The sequence below is a fragment of the Dermacentor andersoni genome, chromosome 9 (genome assembly GCF_023375885.2).
Source record: "Dermacentor andersoni chromosome 9, qqDerAnde1_hic_scaffold, whole genome shotgun sequence".
In the NCBI taxonomy this organism is placed as follows: domain Eukaryota; kingdom Metazoa; phylum Arthropoda; class Arachnida; order Ixodida; family Ixodidae; genus Dermacentor; species Dermacentor andersoni.
Genome location: NC_092822.1, coordinates 72,748,525 through 72,768,002, shown reverse-complemented (window position 1 = coordinate 72,768,002; position 19,478 = coordinate 72,748,525). Strand labels below are relative to the sequence as shown.

The 19,478-nt window shown below is 47.8% G+C and overlaps 1 protein-coding gene across 1 annotated transcript; it reads left to right on the top strand.

The window, feature by feature from the left end:
• Positions 1 to 442: 442 nt before the first annotated feature.
• On the top strand, positions 443 to 18,868 carry LOC129382289 (uncharacterized). The gene is made up of 4 exons (XM_055066057.1): positions 443 to 518; positions 2,664 to 2,770; positions 12,048 to 12,271; positions 18,720 to 18,868. Exons 1-4 carry the CDS (start codon positions 444 to 446, stop codon positions 18,803 to 18,805), a joined length of 492 nt encoding a protein of 163 aa, XP_054922032.1. The 5' UTR covers position 443; the 3' UTR covers positions 18,806 to 18,868.
• Positions 18,869 to 19,478: the final 610 nt, after the last annotated feature.

Here is a 19,478-nt window from a genome sequence, read left to right as displayed (position 1 = left end):
AAAACTACAGAACTTTCGTGCTTTTCTGTAAATTGGCACGTACCATATCTGGCACGTACCATAGCATGGCCGCATAGCAGCTCATGGCGTCGTTATTTTTTGATTTTAGGAGAAAATAACTGTATACTACCCTAACATGGCGGGGTTTCGTTTTGAAACAGCAACTAAGTCTACCAAAAGCGGGTTCAACAACGTGCCCCAATGTCAAATGTCTTGTGACATTTCGGCCAAAGCAAAGCATCGCCAGGACAAACTGTACAGCGGCAAAACTGAAAAAGTATTAATATGCATACCTCGTCAGCAAACATTACCTTGGTTCTGTCCAGTTACGTGGCATTCGCATAATTTTAAACTCTAGCTAGTTATCTGGGACACTGCTGTGACAAAATAAAAGTACAGTTAACCACGATGGACGAAATTCTTCGGGGTTCTTGCAGGACAAAATGGATCACAATGCTTTGAAGCAGTTGAAAGACACGGGAGTTTCCATGGTCGATAATGATGTCATCGCCGCATTGGTAAGAACTAATATTATCCATATATTTCAGCAGTTGAATCTTATGATAGTGGTTTTACAACATGCAATCAGAAAGCGTCCTATATTTACTTAGATTAGATTATCTATAAAAACTGTTGAGATGGACTGTGCGGCAACCCGAAGTTTTTGTAGGTTATCCTTAACACGCAGAATACGCAGAAATAATCAAGAAACCAACAGCCCCCGCAGCTCGACCTATTTACCGTCATGACAACATGATGGTGGATAAGCTTTATATTAGCAAGCGGTTGGGCTAATTGGGCTGGCATGGTGAATAAGCAGTCTAGTCCATCAAAACAAACAAAACTAGCATATTGAGGAGCCATTACACTGTGAAGGTGGATGACCAGTGCAGCTGGAGCTCATCACACAGGGTTAGACAAGGGTACGCGTATTTATTTTCATCATTTGGTTATGGTAGTGACGATAGCTTTGGCATTGCTGTGATATGCACATATCTATGCCCAAGTTAAATCTATACACGACCGTTGGTGAGCGTTTTAGTCACTTGTGTTTGTGAGGCACTTCGAACAAACTCTTCTAGCGCGAACGGAGTGAACCATTGGCCTGCTTTTGAAATGTTTACGTTGAAGCATGGAGCAATGATCACAGAGGTAGAGTTACCACAGCTAACCCATGAAAAGTGCGTGTGCCTGGAGATAATGTACACAGTTGGTGTCACAATTTCACCTTTCTACGGCCCAGACACCCCCACAACCGGTGTCATTGTCGTCTGGCGAGTCGTCGGTGTACTGTCGTACATACCTTTTGTCAGTGTATGGCAATGCCTCCGGTTCCTTAGTCCACGTGCTATTGACAAACGACTCCAGTATACCCATCGACTTGAAACATTGCACCCTGATTTATTTCATTTATGAGTAGTTATTATTACTACTCGGTGAAGTAAGCTTCAAGCCAGCATCACCTCCGCGGTGGGTCGGCCAGTAATTGCATACATGCGGGATGGGCCCAAATTTTTGCCCTAGGAAACAACAAATGTAATAGGGCTAGACGTATAAAGCTTCGCTGTAAAAGCGTAATAATTGCGGGCACACAGTCGTCAATTTCTAAAATCTACCGCTCAGACGCGTCGGCTACTTACGCATCACTCATCGCACATTAAAGCGTCATTGCTAGTGCTCGCGCACGTTCTAGAGTGAACACCTCTATTCCTGTCACGTACGCAGTCTGATTTGACAATCAGCAACATTCGAGAAAGTACGAAGTACTGCAAGTGCGCCGAATGACATCAGGAGTGGTGAAAAATATTGGCTTGAAATGCGTGATTTAAACCAGTAACAATTTTTAAGAAATTAGCACAGCCGTTGATCGTCAAAATATGGTTTAATATTGAGAGGCTTGGACTTTTTATGCATAAGCAATACAACATTCCGGCGTTATCACTTGGTCTCGTACAAATTCTAGAATATACACTGCTATTCCCTTCGCGCACGCAACATGAATGGACAAAGGTCAGACACATGCAACCGCGCTTCTTGTACGTTAGCAAGTAAAAACAGTCACCGCAAAACGAATTAATGTTATGCACGTGTCAATGTTCATACCTCCTCTTCTCATTTTCTGTCGCTATGTTATGGCATATTGCGCCAGAAAATTGATTTCTCTGACAGTAAATGCCAGTGTGAATGCAGACAGAATGAAGTCGCACTACATTAGGGTTAGCTAAGTCACATCACTTTCAACAGGTTCACGCACGCATTTTCGTGCGCTTTTTCTTCACTAGTCGTATCACACCAAAACTGTGCACTTTGCAGCAGTTCGCACAAGGGAGCTCGCGGAGGGCCCCAAGTTAAGGCACATTTATTCCAGTATTGCATGCGGTTGGTCAACGTAAACGGTAGCACTGAAACCTAACAGTCCGTCAAACCCGACATTAAATTTGTGTGGGTGCATTGCTCCCGCTGTCTCTCAAAGTGTGATAGGAAATTAATTGTAATATTAAAGATAAAGTCATATTGGAGTTTCATAGTATATTTTAAGGGAAGGGCAGAATTCATAGGCATAAAAACGCAATTGTTGCCTGTAGTGTTCGCAATTCCGTTTCATGACAGCATGGTACAATAATAAATCGATGTTTAATTTTAAAACACGTCTGTACTTTCAGGCCAACTACGCAAGACACCAGGACATCAATACTTTCTGCATACGCGATGCTCACAGGATCATGCAAACACTCCCCCTAAAGCGCCAGTTCCACCTTTTAAACTTCAGGTAAGTAAAGAATATTTTTTCACTCTGAAGAGTGGCTCACGGATTTCGTATATATATTGTCAGTAGTGACGGCCAGGAAAGCACCAAATCTGGAATTGACGAAACTAGCGCTTTATTGGCCGAACTTGTGCTCTCAAAAACAGCCTACAGTCAAAGAACGGCAACAGTGGCGAACACAGTAGGTGATAGTCGAAAATCTGATCAGTGGGTCAAACGCGTCAGCTTTTAAACATCAGTCATCGAATGTTCCAGAGTAATTGCTGGTGCCCGCGTGTCTTCCACAAAGTCATACCATTCGCGTCGTGCATACATGAAATCAGATTACCCAAGGTTCGGGCACGACAGGAAAACGAATCATCGACAACATTCGAGAAACTTCCGATACGTGTGGGTGCATTCCGCGCTGAACGATAACATTTGTCAGACGGTTAAAAGCGGTCACCCAAAAAAGAGAAACAAATACACGTGTCATTATGGAGCGAATACTCGGCATAGCGTTTTTTTACGGATATGCGATTCGTCGTCTCTTCAATGTATATGTGCATTGCCTTCCTACCTCCTTCAAGCAGTTAGCTGTAAAAGTGTAATGATTGCGGGCAGCACAGTCGTCGATCGTTGAAGTCTACCGCTAAAATACGTCGGCTGTTTATGCATCACTTAACGCACATGCCAACGCACGTCCTAGAGTAGACAGTCCTATTTCAATGAGGCGCGCAAGTTGATTCAACAATCAGCAACAACATTCCAGAAATTTTGGAGAACAACAAGTGGGTCGAGTGACATCTAAAGATGTCAGGTTGTTGGGATGGTGAAGAATATTACTTCAAATGCGGGCTCTAAGACGTTGTCCAACTCATTTCGACGATGGACAGCCGTCCATCGTCGAAATGTGGTCTAATACTAAGACCCTTGGACTATATATGCATAACCAGTTCAACATTCGGGCGTGATAAGGACTGACGCGTAAATATCGCAATTCCATTGAAGTAATAGGAAAACACAATTCTCAAGGATATAAGAAAAGCTGCCGTTATCAAATTTTTAAATATATATCAACACGTATTAAACAGCTGTGGATTGATCCTTTCGAGATGATTGTCGACTTTACTGCCATTAGCAATATATATGGCTGGTGAGTATTTTTTGAACATATTCAGTGGCCGAAGTTGGCAAAAAATTTTTTATTCAAGCACGTTGCATACGTATGGGCATATATGCTGTGACCTAAGTTGGCATCAGCAAAAATTCAACAATGGAACATACAGAATAACACATACACAGGCACCCAACTTGGCCGCAAATATATTTACTAAAGAGCGGTTCATAGGCAGGGGCAAAGATCCTGCCACCCAAGCTGCCGTCAAAGAGGTCTAGTCAAATCACCGTTGCATACTAATTGCTTGGGCTCTGGCGTATTCTGTACGCGACCAGAACGACTGCGCATCATGAAGTCGGGAACGTTTCGCGAATGCTCCGCCAGCTGACTACATCGAACTTACCTGTGTTGTTCTCTTCATGTTTCAGCAGTAAAGACGAGCTTGTAAGCTCTTCGATACAACAAAATCCCCCAATACGTCTGATCACGAAATTATGTGGGGAGAATTATTAGCTTCTTGGAAGATGCTGCCATGTTGTTGGGGCCGTGCACAAATATTAGTACGTTGCCTTTAGTCATAGTCTACAAAACAGGTTTACTTCACCGGGTCTCCTTTCCGCCGTTACTGTAGTCTGGTTTATGGCATTGCTGGGGCACTTGCTCAGACTGTTAGGCAGGCCGACTTCGTCACGAGTGGTCATCGGAAGCGCCATGTCACCACCCGTCTTCGCTTGCTCGCCTAGGCGCCACTATACAATACCCACCTACACACACTTACTCGAGTTGTCCGACATTTGGTTTGAAATTCGGTTCCGGCTAAACAGCAGCTCGCTGCTCTACACTCTAAAGCTAAGGAGAGTATCGCAGAAGTAAAGAGGCCCATTTACTCTTCAAAGAATTGCTTTACTCTCGCACATTGTCGAGTGGAGTGAAATCCATTGTTCCCGCCGGCAGCAATGACAGAAAGAAATGTGCATTTCGCTCTGCCCTTCTGAGAGAGAGTACAATTCCCGTTCAACTCTTTGCGGCAATAGAGGAAAAAACGCAGCGTAAACTCCTGCTTCAACTGTAGGAGGCTGGCCCCAAACATGGCGATGTATCACTCACGCACCCTGAGCAAAGAGCTTACGGTTTTGCTTCTAAGAGAACAGGCAGCCACATTGCGATGAGGAGCGGAGCCAGCGCTCTACTTTTTCACTCGGGGTTGCCCCACCGCGCGCGCGCACAACTCCGCGGAATAGCACAGCATCGGAGAAACGTGATCCGGCCAGTGGGCAGGAATGGAGACTATCCAAGAAAAATCGTGTGTCAACCATCTTGCGCCACCGCGAACACAGGACAGCCATTCCTCATTGGTTGGATACAACAAATTCTCACTTACATGCATACTCTGCGTATATGGCGTGTTGTAACCAGAGAGTCGTCTCGACGTTTAGCCAGCGCTATTGACGATCGACTCGGCAAGCGCGCTGCGTCTCTTAATGTCAATCGAAAAAGCCAGTCGTCGTGATAACTGCATGCCATTTTATCACTTATCGCTATTCGTAAGAGCTTTGAAAATCAGAAACGCATCCAGAACCATGATATGTTCGACAAGATCTAAGGCGAGGGTACGCATAAAATGCTTTTACTAGCCCATGATTCCGAGCCTATGTGGAGCTGGCTTAGCGCGCGTTTCGTGTTTGAATTTAATAATAATAATATTATATGGGGTTTTACGTGCCAAAACCACTTTCTGATTATGAGGCACGCCGTAGTGGAGGACTCCGGGAATTTCGACCACCTGGGGTTCTTTAACGTGCACCTAAATCTAAGTACACGGGTGTTTTCGCATTTCGCCCCCATCGAAATGCGGCCGCCGTGGCCGGGATTCGATCCCGCAACCTCGTGCTCAGCAGCCCAACACCATAGCCACTGAGCAACCGCGGCGGGGTTTGTGTTTAAATTTATTCAGTTGCGCAGTTCCACAGTTCAGTATTCTGTTGCGCAGTTGCGCAGAAATGAAATATCAAAATGAAAGGTTGCATTAATTCTGTGTTACCAGTCGTCTGTCATACGCAAAACAGAGTTGGTCTATTAAACTAATAACTTTGGTCTAACATTTGCATTCTTCAAGAATGCAAAATGCTAGCTTTCAAGCTGCAGGAATAGTCGGGTCTATCGAAAACGAACCCCATTGCATACTTCCTAAATTAAGATAAGTTAGCCTTGAAATTGGTAAGCGTGAGTAAGCTGGCCATAACAAGCCTTGTTGTCCATCCTTATAGGCACATCCAGTAATAGCCCATGAACTGGAGGACCATATTTTCATCCCTACGGAGCATCACGTTTGCAGTGGCACAACCAGATGGTGCATGGGGCACACTGGGCATGTGCTTAGGATGAGTCAGCCTAATGACGCTTAAGACATCTGGCAATGACCAATATTCTATTCATTAGTATGGGTATTGTAACATTGGTGCTGATCGAGGATGAACTCTCGGTTATTTTTTTCTATAAATCTAAAAAATTGTTTAGCAGTTGCCTGTTGCCGTCCTTTAGATGTTTCGCATGCATTTCTGTGCGAAGACTAAGAGCTAAGACTTTCTTTTAGTGCAGGGACTATATTTTTTTACTGTCTTGATGTTGTTCTACACAATGTCCTCGTGTTGACTTAGCACGATATCTTTCAGACATCTTCTTTATATAACGCAAGAAGATGGTTGCAAAGACACGATCATTATTGTCAAAGAGCCAGCCCAGCACGGCTCCACGTGGGGCAGAGGAGCACACTCTAAAGAATCAAAATACATTGCCATGCAATTGGAATACGAAGACTAGGGTGTGGGTATATAGGAAGTACCATTTGACTAATTAACGCCGAAACGTACAAAATACGGTATGGCACACCAAGATGAAAACTCACCAGCTCTAGGCTGTCATCTTGACATGGTATTTTTTTTTTGTAAGGTCTCTGATGGGAAAATCAAGGTTAAGTATGCTCTCTGGAGACAAACACCTAAGGAAGTATCTTGGAAAATTTAGATATGTGTTTCAAAGAAAAGCTGATCAACTTTGACAGGAGTGACCACTTTTTGTCTTGCCTCTCAACAGACATATCTATTCGACAAAAAAATATTGTGCGGCTATAACACTGCAGATTTGCTAACTGACCTAATGCATACTTGCAATGAACACGGTGCCTGTGTTGACTATAAAGCAACTCGTGCTTGGTTAACTGCTGACATTAACATCATCATTTGCAAATGCAAAGCGTTGCCGTTCTGTATTTTAAAGCGCTAACATGAAGCAAACAGGTTTTCAATATCGTCCCTTTTATCAATTTTTCACACCTAACTTTAGAAGTGTGGCTTTTTCCTAAGTTCCAAAAAGGGGAAGCATTGGGGCAGAGTACCCCAGGTTTAAGAAGTCGTTGTCGTTTACGTAAACGCTCACGGAACCAGTTCACTAGAACAGTTCACTGCTCCTGAAGCGGGAGCAAGGAGCAATGCCTCTAACTTTGTACACCATGGTGCGCACGTTACGTTACGTTAATCTGGCACATGTAAAATTCTCCTTTTGTGAAATAGTCACATTTGTGCTGCTGGCAGGCACTTGAGGTTTTCATTAAGGAGGCTCAATCTAGCCACCCAAGCATGCTAGCGGAGGCACGAATGAGTTCAACGCAAAGAACTGAGGTCATTTGCGTGAAACACTTGTTATCCCTTGGAGGATGGGAACACATTGTATTAATCAAGCAAAGGTGCCTTAATTTGATAGCTTCTGCAGGCATAACTTTTATAAGGCAAAATAAAATTACAGCGTTTTTGGACGTAGCAAATTTCCGGACTTAAAGTGCACATTGAGGCACTGTATTAATCTTCCCAGATACATATGTACTTGCTTTAAGACGAAGACGAGATTCTGTGAAGCACCCGATAATTTTTCTTTTACTTTAGCGTACCTTAACCACTTCATTACGAAAAAATCTATCGTTTCAGACAGTTCATTGTGCAAGTATATGTATAGCCGCATGCAAAATCCATGTGCATGGAAGGGATATGTAGAGAAGAATAGTGCATTTCCCAATTTATGATTTGCTTCTTTGGTTTTCTTTTTCGTGTACTGCCCTGCCCGTACTTGTGCTTATGTCGCCTTCGTTAGCACATATTCATCACGTCTAATTTTTATTCACATCTGAAGCCATGCTAGATTGTATTTTCAACTAGTCACCATAATTTATCATGTAATTATGCAAGCTGCTCCTCAGAAGTATAGCGTTCATAGTGTAATGCGGAATGAAAAGCTACCTTATATGACAAGAAATGTAATGCCCAAGATTTTAATGCCAGTGCACCTTGCAGTTACATAATAATTTCCTACATGCTAGATAATAGTGCATTAATTCTATTTATTTGTGAGAAACTGTCATGGTTCAATCCCAACAGCACGAGGAAACTACTTTCGTGAGGACGCCAACCTAATAGGGAGCATGATACGCCTCGGTACCACTTTGGGACCGGGGGGATATTGCTGCAGAACCTCGACAAGACACAAGCTTGGAAACAGTGGGGTGTAGCCCACGCATGAATAGCTTTGTGAAATATTTATAATCAAAGCTAGACTTAAGGTCTCACATAAGAATATACGACACATTTTTAAATGCACCGTAGTCTCAGTCGGCAACGATGTGCAGGACGTTATCAAATGAGCTGCCGGCTTAGAATATGGCACAAAAAAGTTGCTTTCCCAATTTATCTGCGTTACCAGCGCCATGGCTAGCAGTTCATCTGGTAAGCTCTGCCATATAGACGCATGCATTGTTTGCTGGAAATACCTTTGTTTGCCAGTAATTTGGAGCATATTTATCTTCGATAGTAGTGCCAATATTTTATGAGTTTGCGCAAGTTCTGTGTAATTCACTGTATACTTTATTTTTGAAAAGGTGAAGGCAATTGAAAATAAAAGATATTTCTACACTGTAATACTGATGGAACTTCGGAGAATATACTCAAGCTTTACTGCACAATGTGTTGTAAAGTTCATGGATATCACTTTAGTCTGATTTCTTGTGTGTGTCAGTATGTTTCTCGAATTATTATTCAGTTTGTCTTGCGACTGATCATTAAAGATTTTGACATCCTAAGAGAATGTTTGATTTGACTAACACGGTGACTAGGCATTACACCCAATTTACCAAGCATGAGTGCAGGAGTTGCTTATGAAGGAATCAAATATCCGCTACATGCAAGTATTACGATTCCTCTCTAATGCGACCATGACTCTACATCGTGAGTGCTTTCACGCTAGTTGGAAGAGTACTAGCACTCCGTTCTGAAGAAGCTCATCTCTGTCAGGAGTACAAGCACTCTGTTGGGCGGAGTAGAAACGCCCGGTTTGGAGGAGTAAAAGTACTCGGTTTGGAAGAGTGAGTAGAAGCACTTGGTCGGGGGGAGTACTATTATCCTTTTGGGGCAGAGTATTTGCCCCTTTGCGGAAGAGTACTAGCACTCACTTGCGGTGGAGCCTGCGCTGTTCTGCTGTCAAAGGAGGTCGAACTAGCTGAAGAGGAACTGAAATACGGCAAAAGTAGATACTCCCTCGAAGAGAGTTCCCGGAACTCTCTTCCCAGAACCCTTTGAACCAATCACTACCTAGTGACCCATATTGGTGGGATAGAGGTTAGACGCGTCCATAAACTTGGTGAACCTCCTGCAAACTTGCTAATAAAAATAAAGCTTTCACCCTTATAATGAATGACACCCAGGGATCTATCAATTTGCCTTCCTATATTTCTCATCAATTTCCCGCAAACCTGGGTGTTCAAATACTCCATAGAAAAATGGAGTAGAAGGAGAGAGGAGTATACGTTTGACAATTTTGCTGGCAGAATACATTTTCAAAGCAACCGTCATTGTTGTGCGTCCCCCCGAGGAACTGGCCACGTTCGACGAGCAGCGGCGAGAGCTCGCCCGTGAAAGGGCTCGCCATCGCTGCGCGGATGCAGTGGTTAAGGCCGACATAGCGGGAACGTGCGCACACGTTGCGTCACGTTGGTGAGAACAGCGTCTATAGTTTGGCCGATGGCTTGGCACACAGGCGCCGCCAACGTAACCGGACGCGGCCAACGTGTTACGACGTGCCCGGCGTCTAACGACGCTTGCCCGCGCGCCGATCGCGTCCAGGCAATCCGGCAGCAGCGAGGAGATGCCGGGCTCAGGGAGTGGGAGGCCGAAGCAATCCGGCACCGCTACCTGTATAAGAAAGGCTACGATGCTCGCCGGGATCAAACCAGTGCCAAGAGCTGACTCCACGCAATTTCCCGCGCGCGTAAGGCTGCACAGAACACTTTAAAGGAACCAAGCTGTATCGCTCTAGTTGTTGTGTGCTGTCGCAAGCGAGCAGCACAAATAATTTGCCCAATACGAGAGCCTGTGGGAAAGTGCCTTTAGATGCCGTCGCTGTAAGCGACGGGGCACGGCACTAAGCCTCCCTACCGAACCCATACACAAGAAAGTTTTCATTCAACGGCATTGTCCCCGCGCGACGTGTTCACGCGCCGGTGCGACCGTTGAACTAGCGGGGGGTCAAAGCGGAACACATTAGTTCATGTATGCTGGCTTCCCGCGATCAGTCGCCATAACATCCGTGTGGCCATTAATGGCCACGGTGAAGGTCCACAGTAGAAGGTCCACAGTCCACCTTGAACGGGCTTTTGTAGGGCTCCATAATCGATCACGGGATGCCATCGCGTTACAAAAAGACGTGGTTTCCTGAAGCAACGTCATTGCTTACGGCGACGCCATACGTGCAAGGTTTCGGACGGCAGGCGTAGTCAAGCGGAACAACTTCGGTCACACGCACAGTGCACATACGTGCTCGACGAACCTCTTTCATGCCGACACGGGTCACAGAGACGCGAGACTTGGTAGATACCCCTTTTCGAAGGAATTCTTCGACGTAGATTTGAGTCACTGGGCATGTGCCGCTCAATCTATGCTGGTATCCCGCGAGCCGCTTTGATGACAACTTGAGCCACTGGGCACGCGCCAGCAGGTGTGTGCTTCACTGTTTGTGTAATGCGGGCTGCCATTCACCATTTCGGTTGCAGTGCATCCGAGGTATTCTTGATAGCGAAGCTAATTCCGAGAAGAGCGAGGGGAACCTCGTCAACCATTGAAATTCGGGTACCGCTAGGGATGAGTGCAGCCTTCAATTTCCCGCAGAAGAGTGCTATGTGGTTGTGTGAACATGACGTACGGCGAAAACGCTTGTTAATGCTCTGAACCACTCGCGCTAAAAGTGACGACTGCGGACTGATGGCAACACTGAGGACACCAAAGCGAGTGATACACCCGACACTGGAAACTGAAGCCGCGGTGGATGGCGTGATATGGCCTACCATGTTCGCCTCGAACCAGCGTATACAGCGGTCTACGCAGGTGAGGATGTAGCGCTTTTCTCGCGATGAAGGAAATGGGTCGAGGTGGACGTTGTCAAAGCGACGATCTGCCGACAATCTTGCAGCAGTCCGTAAATGTTGCTTTCTGCAGCTGTTGGCAGGCAGCGACATATGTTTGTGCTTGTGCTATCGCGGGAGGAGCTCGCATCCCCATCAGCGTAGGCAAATTTGCACTCGTTTCTTAAATGCGAGGTAATTAAAGTGGCAAGTGTTACACTGAATAACATGGACTTCTAATTGCGATCTTTCAACAAAATTTTAGCAAGAACAATGCAGCGGTAAGCGGCAAATCTTTTTTCGAACACGATAATCGAAATGTTGAGTACTCTGTATCTGATTTTCAACCTACCTTGGGTAACTAGGTAGTGTGTGGTCGAATGGGTAGCGCATCGGGCTTTCGTCTCGAAGCAGTAGGGTTCGGAACCAACAGTCGGAACAACTTGGGTCATATGCTATTTAGCAATATGCACATACTGCTGCTGTTCAACCAATCTCTTTCACGCCGACATGGGTGACTGTAGACGCGGTATTGGGCAAGTGCTGCTGTTCCAAAAAACTCTTGGATGCCGATTTGGGTTGCGGCGTTTATGCAACTCAGTCTATGCTGGAATTATGCGAGTCGATTTGAGGCCAGCTTGAGCCACTGGGTACGCACCAGTAGGTGTGTGCTTCATTGTTTGTTTAATCGAGGCTGCCGATTCTGGAAGAGAGAACTAACGTATTTCTGTTTTTGTGCGCAGCCTGCCACAGAAGCCGGCCAACAATCGGCTGCCACCAAGCACCCTCCTACCGCAGCCGGGCCTCCATGATTCAGCACCAATTGGATCCGGCTTGCCAGCGGTGAAGGCATCCTCAATCACCGGGTTCGACGCTGAGGCAGTCGGAAGTGGAATTTCGGTGGAAGTCACCGAACACCGCGACGTGTCCGGCCTGGCGATGGCGTCCTCCTCCAAGTCTGGCAAACGTAAGCGAAAAAACCTTCCGAACCACGCAATAAATATTATTTCTGGGACATTCTGGGATCACATTTGGATGCGAAATATACTACTGCTTCAACAAAAAACTAGTGCATGCGGCATCTAAGGGCACGTACCATTAAAACTTGTTTATGTCGTGATACATTTGGGAACTTTATTCACCTTAACGTACTCTCCATTTGAGCCAATTCACTCGCCTTCCTGCTTTGTGCCGATTGTAGACTCATGGCCTTCAGTGCTTCTGTTTTTACATGTACATTTGAAACACATGAAACAGTGTTGTAAGGGTGGGAGACCAAACATCTATCTACACAGCACTAACTGTATGGAAGAAGCAAATTGTAAAAGCACTGAAGGACATCATCTTATTACGATATCTTTGAGCGCTGCTCAAGAGAGGAGCCGCCGCGAGAACGACGATGAAGTTGGTCGGTGAGCTTGGCGCGATCGCGTGTCGGCCTGGCTGCCTGGCTCCAGTGTATATAGCCTGTAAATAGCCTCTTCTGTGTGTGCCTTTCCACAAGCAACATTCTGGTGGAGGTCAGCGATGCCCGTCCTCACTACGGAACTCCGAAGTGGTCGGCACACCGAGCTTGTCACCATGCCTCCCGGTGACGCGCCCGCCTCTGCAACGGCTTCAGCTTGTCCCACTGCTCCAATTGTCACGGTTGCCCCCCCCCAGACACACACATCGCGACCCAGGTCTGTTCTCTGGCCTGGAGGGACAGGATGTTGACAACTGGATGAAGCACTATGAACACGCCAGTGCTAATAACAGGTGGGACCCAACGATTATGCTCGCCAATGTAATCTCGGCGGCACCCCACGCGTGTGGCACCAAACGCATGACGACGAGATAACCAGTTGGGACCGCTTCAAAGAAAAGCTCACGGACCTGTTCGGCGACCCCATTGGGCGCAAGGCTGCCGCGAGAAAGGCTCTTGCGTCTCGTGTTCAGTCATCTACGGAGCCGTACGTTTGTTACATCCTCGTCGTCTTGGCTCTATGCCACAAAGCTGACGATGCTATGTCCGAAGCTGATAGTGTCACATGTTCTAAAAGTCATCGCCGACGACGCTTTCAATTTGCTTGTTTTCGGCAATGTCTCGACTATCGACGCCATCATAAAAGAATGCCGTCGCCTTGAACAAGCCAAGCGCCGCCGTATCCCACACATCACCCGGCTACCCAACACTGCTGCTACGTCGATATGTGAGGGTCGACCACGTCAGACCACCACCTGTGACGTCACCCGTGAACTCGAGGCCGCCTGTTCACCAGCTTTCTCCTCGACACCTCCCGATCCGCCAGCAACCACCATTCCGATGATTCAGGCCGTCGTCCGACAGGAATTTGAGAACATGGATTTGAACTTCGTGTGTTCCACGTCTCAATCCAGAGTTCCCCAGTGTCGCCGCAACCCGTCCGATTGGCGTACCCCTGATGACAGGCCGATCTGCTTCCACTGCTGTCGCATCGGCCACGTCGCTCATCACTGCCGCAACCGATGGCCACCACCTCCTCGGACATACGCTGCCTCTTATTCGCGCACCATTGGACCTTCCGTTCCCTATACAACCCGCCATGAACACACTGCCACTGATGCTCCTGCTCCAAACCTTCGCTACAGCCCCTCGCCCTCACCTTGACGCCATCAGTCTCGTTCGGCCGAACCCCATCGCTTCTCTTCGCCGCCTATCGCCTCCCGGATTCAGCCGGAAAACTACGCACTGCAGCTTCTGGAGCTGAAGCTGCGTTGTCGACCCTGCCCTCAAATCCTCTGCTCACGTTACCTACTAACCGAAACCTTCTTGACGTTGACGTTGACGGCTATCCTGTCACAGCACTCATCGATACAGGAGCACATCTTTCTATTATGAGTGCTGCCTTCCGACGACGACTGAACAAGCTCCTCACCCCAGCGTCGGCACGCGTCGTCCGCGTTGCGGATGGTGGTACTGTGCCTGTCATCGGCATGTGTACGGCACGTGTCATCATCGCCGGCCGGCACACTCCTGTCGTCTTCACCGTAATTGTTCATTGCCCCCACGCCCCCATTCTCGGCCTCGATTATGTCTCCGCGCTTTCCGCCCTTATTGACTGCTCTTCCAGTACCCTTCGCCTTGAGATGCCGATGCTCGCAGAACCTTATGACCCACCCCACTGCCGCTTTCGTCCCACCGGCTTTCTTCGCCCCTCCACCAAAGTCAGTAGCCTACATAAACTGTCTTTCCCACCAGTACCTGATGGAGAGTACTTCGTAACTCCACTGCCCGACGTTCCAATAATATATGACGTTACAGCGCCTCACAGTATGCTTAATAATACTGAGAACCGCACTCGCATGCCTGTCTGTAACTTTGGATTGGCAAAGCAAATTCTACCGCAAGGTATTGCGGTATTGCAGCCTTGCCACCGTCGAACCATCGATGGTTCTCGCAAGTTTAGCATGTCCCTCGCGCCAGCCTCGGGTGCCGATCCCAACATAAAGAAAATGGTTGCGACGGACCTGTCCTCTGCACAGGCTGAAGAGCTTTGCCAAGTATTATCGTCCTACCGAGATATTTTCGACTTCGACGATCGTCCTTTAGGCCAGACGCTCGCGGTCAAGCATCGTATTCTTACTGGCGATGCTACGTCTATTCCCCGACGACCGTATCGAGCTTCTGCGTCGGAACACCGAGTAATTCAAAACGAAGGTCGGCAATGTATTCCCGAATGCTCTCTCCGTCCCTTTGCTTGCGCATGAAGAACGAGAAACTCGCCGCTATTTCATTAACTTGAGGATTGTAATGTTCCTCGAGGTATTCAACGACTTCATCGTAAGTCTGGCTGTTCACTGGGAAGGCGTCCTTGCAACATGCGCACGACATTATTACTCAATGAAGACACCAGCAGAGCTCGGCGTTTCGCCGTATAGGTAATTCCATTGCCCTCAAAATAAGCTTCCAGCCGTATCCTGTACGTGCTCCAGCTGCTCATCGTCTCGTCGGAAACCGGTGGGTGAGATGCCATCATTCGATCCTGTCAGTCGCTGACCATGCTCACATGAAGTCCCGCCCTCGTCGCCACTGCTGTTGCGCGGGTAACAACAACAGACGCTGAGGTGCAAGAAATGAAATGGTTTATTGAAGATAGCGGGGCTGCTTTTATTCCGTACGAATCAGTAGGTGCATGCGCACTTCGTGATGCGATAGGCGGGCCTGCAATGACGCGATACGGCAGCTTCGCTCGTCATCCTTCACATAGTATAAGGGCATTGAGTTTTATCCCTGCTCGACAAGGTGGCCTCTTTCGTCGATGACGGCGGTACATAAATCGGTTAGAATTTGTTTTTCACATGAACTAACTTATACAGTAAAGTGACCTCGAAAGTGTGCGTGGTATAAAACATTACGCGAAATATTAAATTGTGTGGGTGATAAGACTCGAAAACGGCCAGCGCAGACGTCACAGAAATCGTATATGCGTTGCGGATCGCCTAACTGGCGTGTTTCCTCATCGCTACCAACGGTGTCGGGAAAACTAATCGTATTTTCGCTCAAGAGCAGCATAAATGTTCCATCAGCGGCAGTCAACGGAGCCGCACTGTTAATGCGGCCTCACTGAACCACGTCTGTGGTATTTGCATAGACGTGTAAAAAAAATAAAAACGAGAGCTACGCAAACACACTTGCTTTCAATTCTGAGCGAAGTTACGCAGTATTCCGAGCTTCCATGCAGGGGCGCCGGTTCTGGGTGGAGCTACGCGTCGCTCGCACCGTACGACGAGTTGCGCGCATAATCGCAGCATGTGTATCGCGCTTTACTCCATGAACTATCTCTTACCTCTTTATAGGCGTAGGAATTACATGCGCCTCGGAGATAGAACCCCAAAGCGCACGTAGAAAACGTTACCTGGAAAGTTCAAGCTGGAACTGGCACATTACACAACCAACATGTTAAGAGAAAATGCGCGAACTGAATCCCGGAGAGCACCACACAAGATCACAAGGGCGACGAAGAGATCCAATAAAACGGCGGCGTTCAGTCAGGTGACGGACTAAGTGCACAGCAACGCAAAGCGTGCATACAACAAATAGTGCCGATTCGTCTGGTTAAAGACAGTCACTGATCTGTTCTATGGCACCACCACAAGCACCACCACAATATGTCACGTTGTGACAGGGTAGCTCTGGCATAAACAGAATATACCGTGCAAATTCAGTCTGTGTTATCTGGTGTCCTGCAGCTGTCCAAATTTGACACCCTTCAACTCGGCGGCGAAGGGGCCAGCAGGTGCGGCGTTACCAACCCTGGCGGGGGCGCGGAGGGGGAACGTGATTGCAGGCTACGGCGGCGTAGGTCGTTGCGTTGACCTGTGGCTAGTACGTCGCGTCGTCAAGTCTTGTTGTGTCGGCGTATGCTTGGCTTCCAGGCTTCGCCTGAATCGCGGCGTGTCTTTGCTTCGCCGTCGACATAGATCTTGAAGCATCGTCGGCGGAGGATCTCCGGAATTTCGAAGTATAGCAACCACACCAGCATCGGTTGCTGCTTTTAGCGCGTAAGTGCTAAGGGACCCTGAAGTGAATGGACCAGAGTACTGTCGTCGACGGTTGTCTTGGGGTCCCACTGAGTGGCGGCGACATAGGCGGCGATATCACGAGGCGGAGTACCTTGTTGTGGGCGGTCCATATTTGCCGCAAACCTTCGTTGCCCGAAGTCGTGGTGTGGACATCGGTGGTGTACACTGCCAGCTTCTTCACCCTGCTAACAGAGGGGGCTAGATAATAGAGGGTGGTTAGAAGTGCGTAATACATATGTCTTCCTTGAGTATCTACGCTGGGCGAAGGGCGGACAAGTTGGCGTTTGCGGGGGCGAACGACGGAAGTGCAGCGTTGCAAGCCCTTGGGCGGTGCGGAAGGGGAACGCGACTGCAGGCTACAGCAGCGTAGGGCGATTCAGGGACTCCTAGTGACTGCTTTATCTCTCTAGATGTCAGCAATGGAAGAGTACTTGAGGCTTGTCAAGGGAGCAAATGTCCCATAATGTTCTGATGGCCTCTCGTAGCTTTTCGTAGCCTATTGCTTGGATTTCACTGACTTTTGTATTGGCAGGCGGGCGTTTCCAGCGTCTTAAGGAGACGCGTGCCTTCCATTCAAAATTCTCCCATAGTCTTGGGATGATTCCGAATGAATCTGTTGAAAAGCTCGTGCTACACATCACGCACCAGGAAGTAAACTATCTTGGCCTCAGATGTCCGAGTCGGGGTGGCGGCAGTCATCTATTCGGTGTAGATCGCCACGTTATGGTTTGGGATGTGCCCACGATTCCAGTATCGCTTCAGGCCTCTTTGCTGGCGATGCTCGTGAAGGTGTTCAAGAAGGTGTTGCGGAAGTGGTACGACGTTCTCAAAATGACGCATTTGACCATCTCGTGGTGGCGTCTTCTGAGGGAAATCCGCAGCTTTCCGTTCGAGTTCAAGCTATTGAATGTGCCGACCCTTTCGTATATTTCCCGCCGGCTTTCTGGGTCCTCAAACGATGGTCCGCAGAAGGTCGGTGGCTGCTTGGGCTACTGCTGCACCATGGAGGACGCTGGGGCTACCATTATGATTGTTGACTTAGCCACAGTCTTCCTGGTCGTCTCGGTAGAAGTCCGTGCGCCTGCCAGCAGACCTTGTAGCCAATGGCTTGTTCAGTGGTACGGGGCCGACGCTGGTGCGGTTTCCTGAGTGTTGATTTTCAAGTAACAAAATTTAGTAGACTGTGTCACAATTTTGTGACACAGCCTACTCTGAGCAATTTGTGGCGAAGCGCACTCTGCAACTTCTCTGCGCAGCTTCTGCCTCCTCATTGTCCACCCCGGCGAAGCATGGCTTTGTTGAAATGCGTAAGCGATAAAAAACACCGCCACTGTAGCGTCACCACCTACCACCAGAAATAGCGAAGAGACAAGGGAGGCTGCGTGGCTTGAAAGATGCACTTGCTAACCGGACGCGCGAAGCTCCGGTACAGTGATCTGCTGCTGCTGCTGCTGCTGCTATGTGGGGATTCTTTGCTAAGTCAACGCAACATCCCACAAGTTCAATTAGTTCAATAGCGCAGTTGGGCCAAGCGGAGGAATTATAAGAATGGGGATGCATACTGCCTTACCGCACACGTGCATGTGAGAATTACGTAGGTCGCTTGTGTTCGGGGTGCTTGTGAAATATCATCTAGCGACTGCACCAGCTTCTGTACATCCAGCTTCACAAGGTGAAATGGAGACGATTTTTTTCGAGCGTTTCGAGGTCTTTGACGCACAAAAGGACTGTGAACTTATGTCAAATGTTTTTTTACGTACGTTCTCGTGTCATTAGGTCCTGGTGTGTGCATGTCGTCCCCTAAATTTTACCGAGCGCACGGCTATCCCGCCCGTGCTGTAATCAATCTTAATTGCAATCGATGCTCGCAGGATCCAAGAAACCAAGGAGACGTCTCGTGACAAAAAGCAGGCGTGCTCCGCACTGGGTTCCTTCTACCACTCCTGCAACACCGTAGACGCGCTCGTCATGCAATCCTGCAGTGGGGTGTAGGCTTTCTTCAAGGTCACGGTGAACAATGGATGCCTAGTTCACTTACAGCTACGGCATGGTCAAATCACAAATAAAAGGAAACACTGGTGGGTGCTGAAGTGTGGCTTTTCATGGGTGCTTTTGATGGAATGCACAACCTAACTTGAATTGAATTCAACGGCTGACGGCAGGTCAGATGATGCAAAAACCGCAGTGAATGCAGTCGACAAAGCTGAAACCAGTGACAAAGCTTGCAAATATCGCCATGCAAATATCTCCTGGGATATATATCAACGTAGTGACATAATCGGGAAAAAAGTCAGTTTTTACGTCTGATTTCCGGCTTTTACGGCTTTTTACGGCTGATTTGTCAGCCGGCTAATCTTGCAAACATTTGCTCACCAACTAAATTAACAAGGATAGTGTCGCACGTGCGCAAGCAAACATGAACATATCGCGCTCGATGACCCCGGAAACTAGCTGTCTTAACGCTTAAGTGAGGAAGAACAGCTGAAGCGATGAGCGAATCAACCTTCGCGCTGCCTCTCATTTCAAAGCGAAGTAAGCGGCGAAAGCACATGTTACACGAAGCGCTTTCAGGACAGGGCCTGCATGGGGGCGTGTGGACGCGCCATGCCCCGGAACTGTCAGAGTAGAAG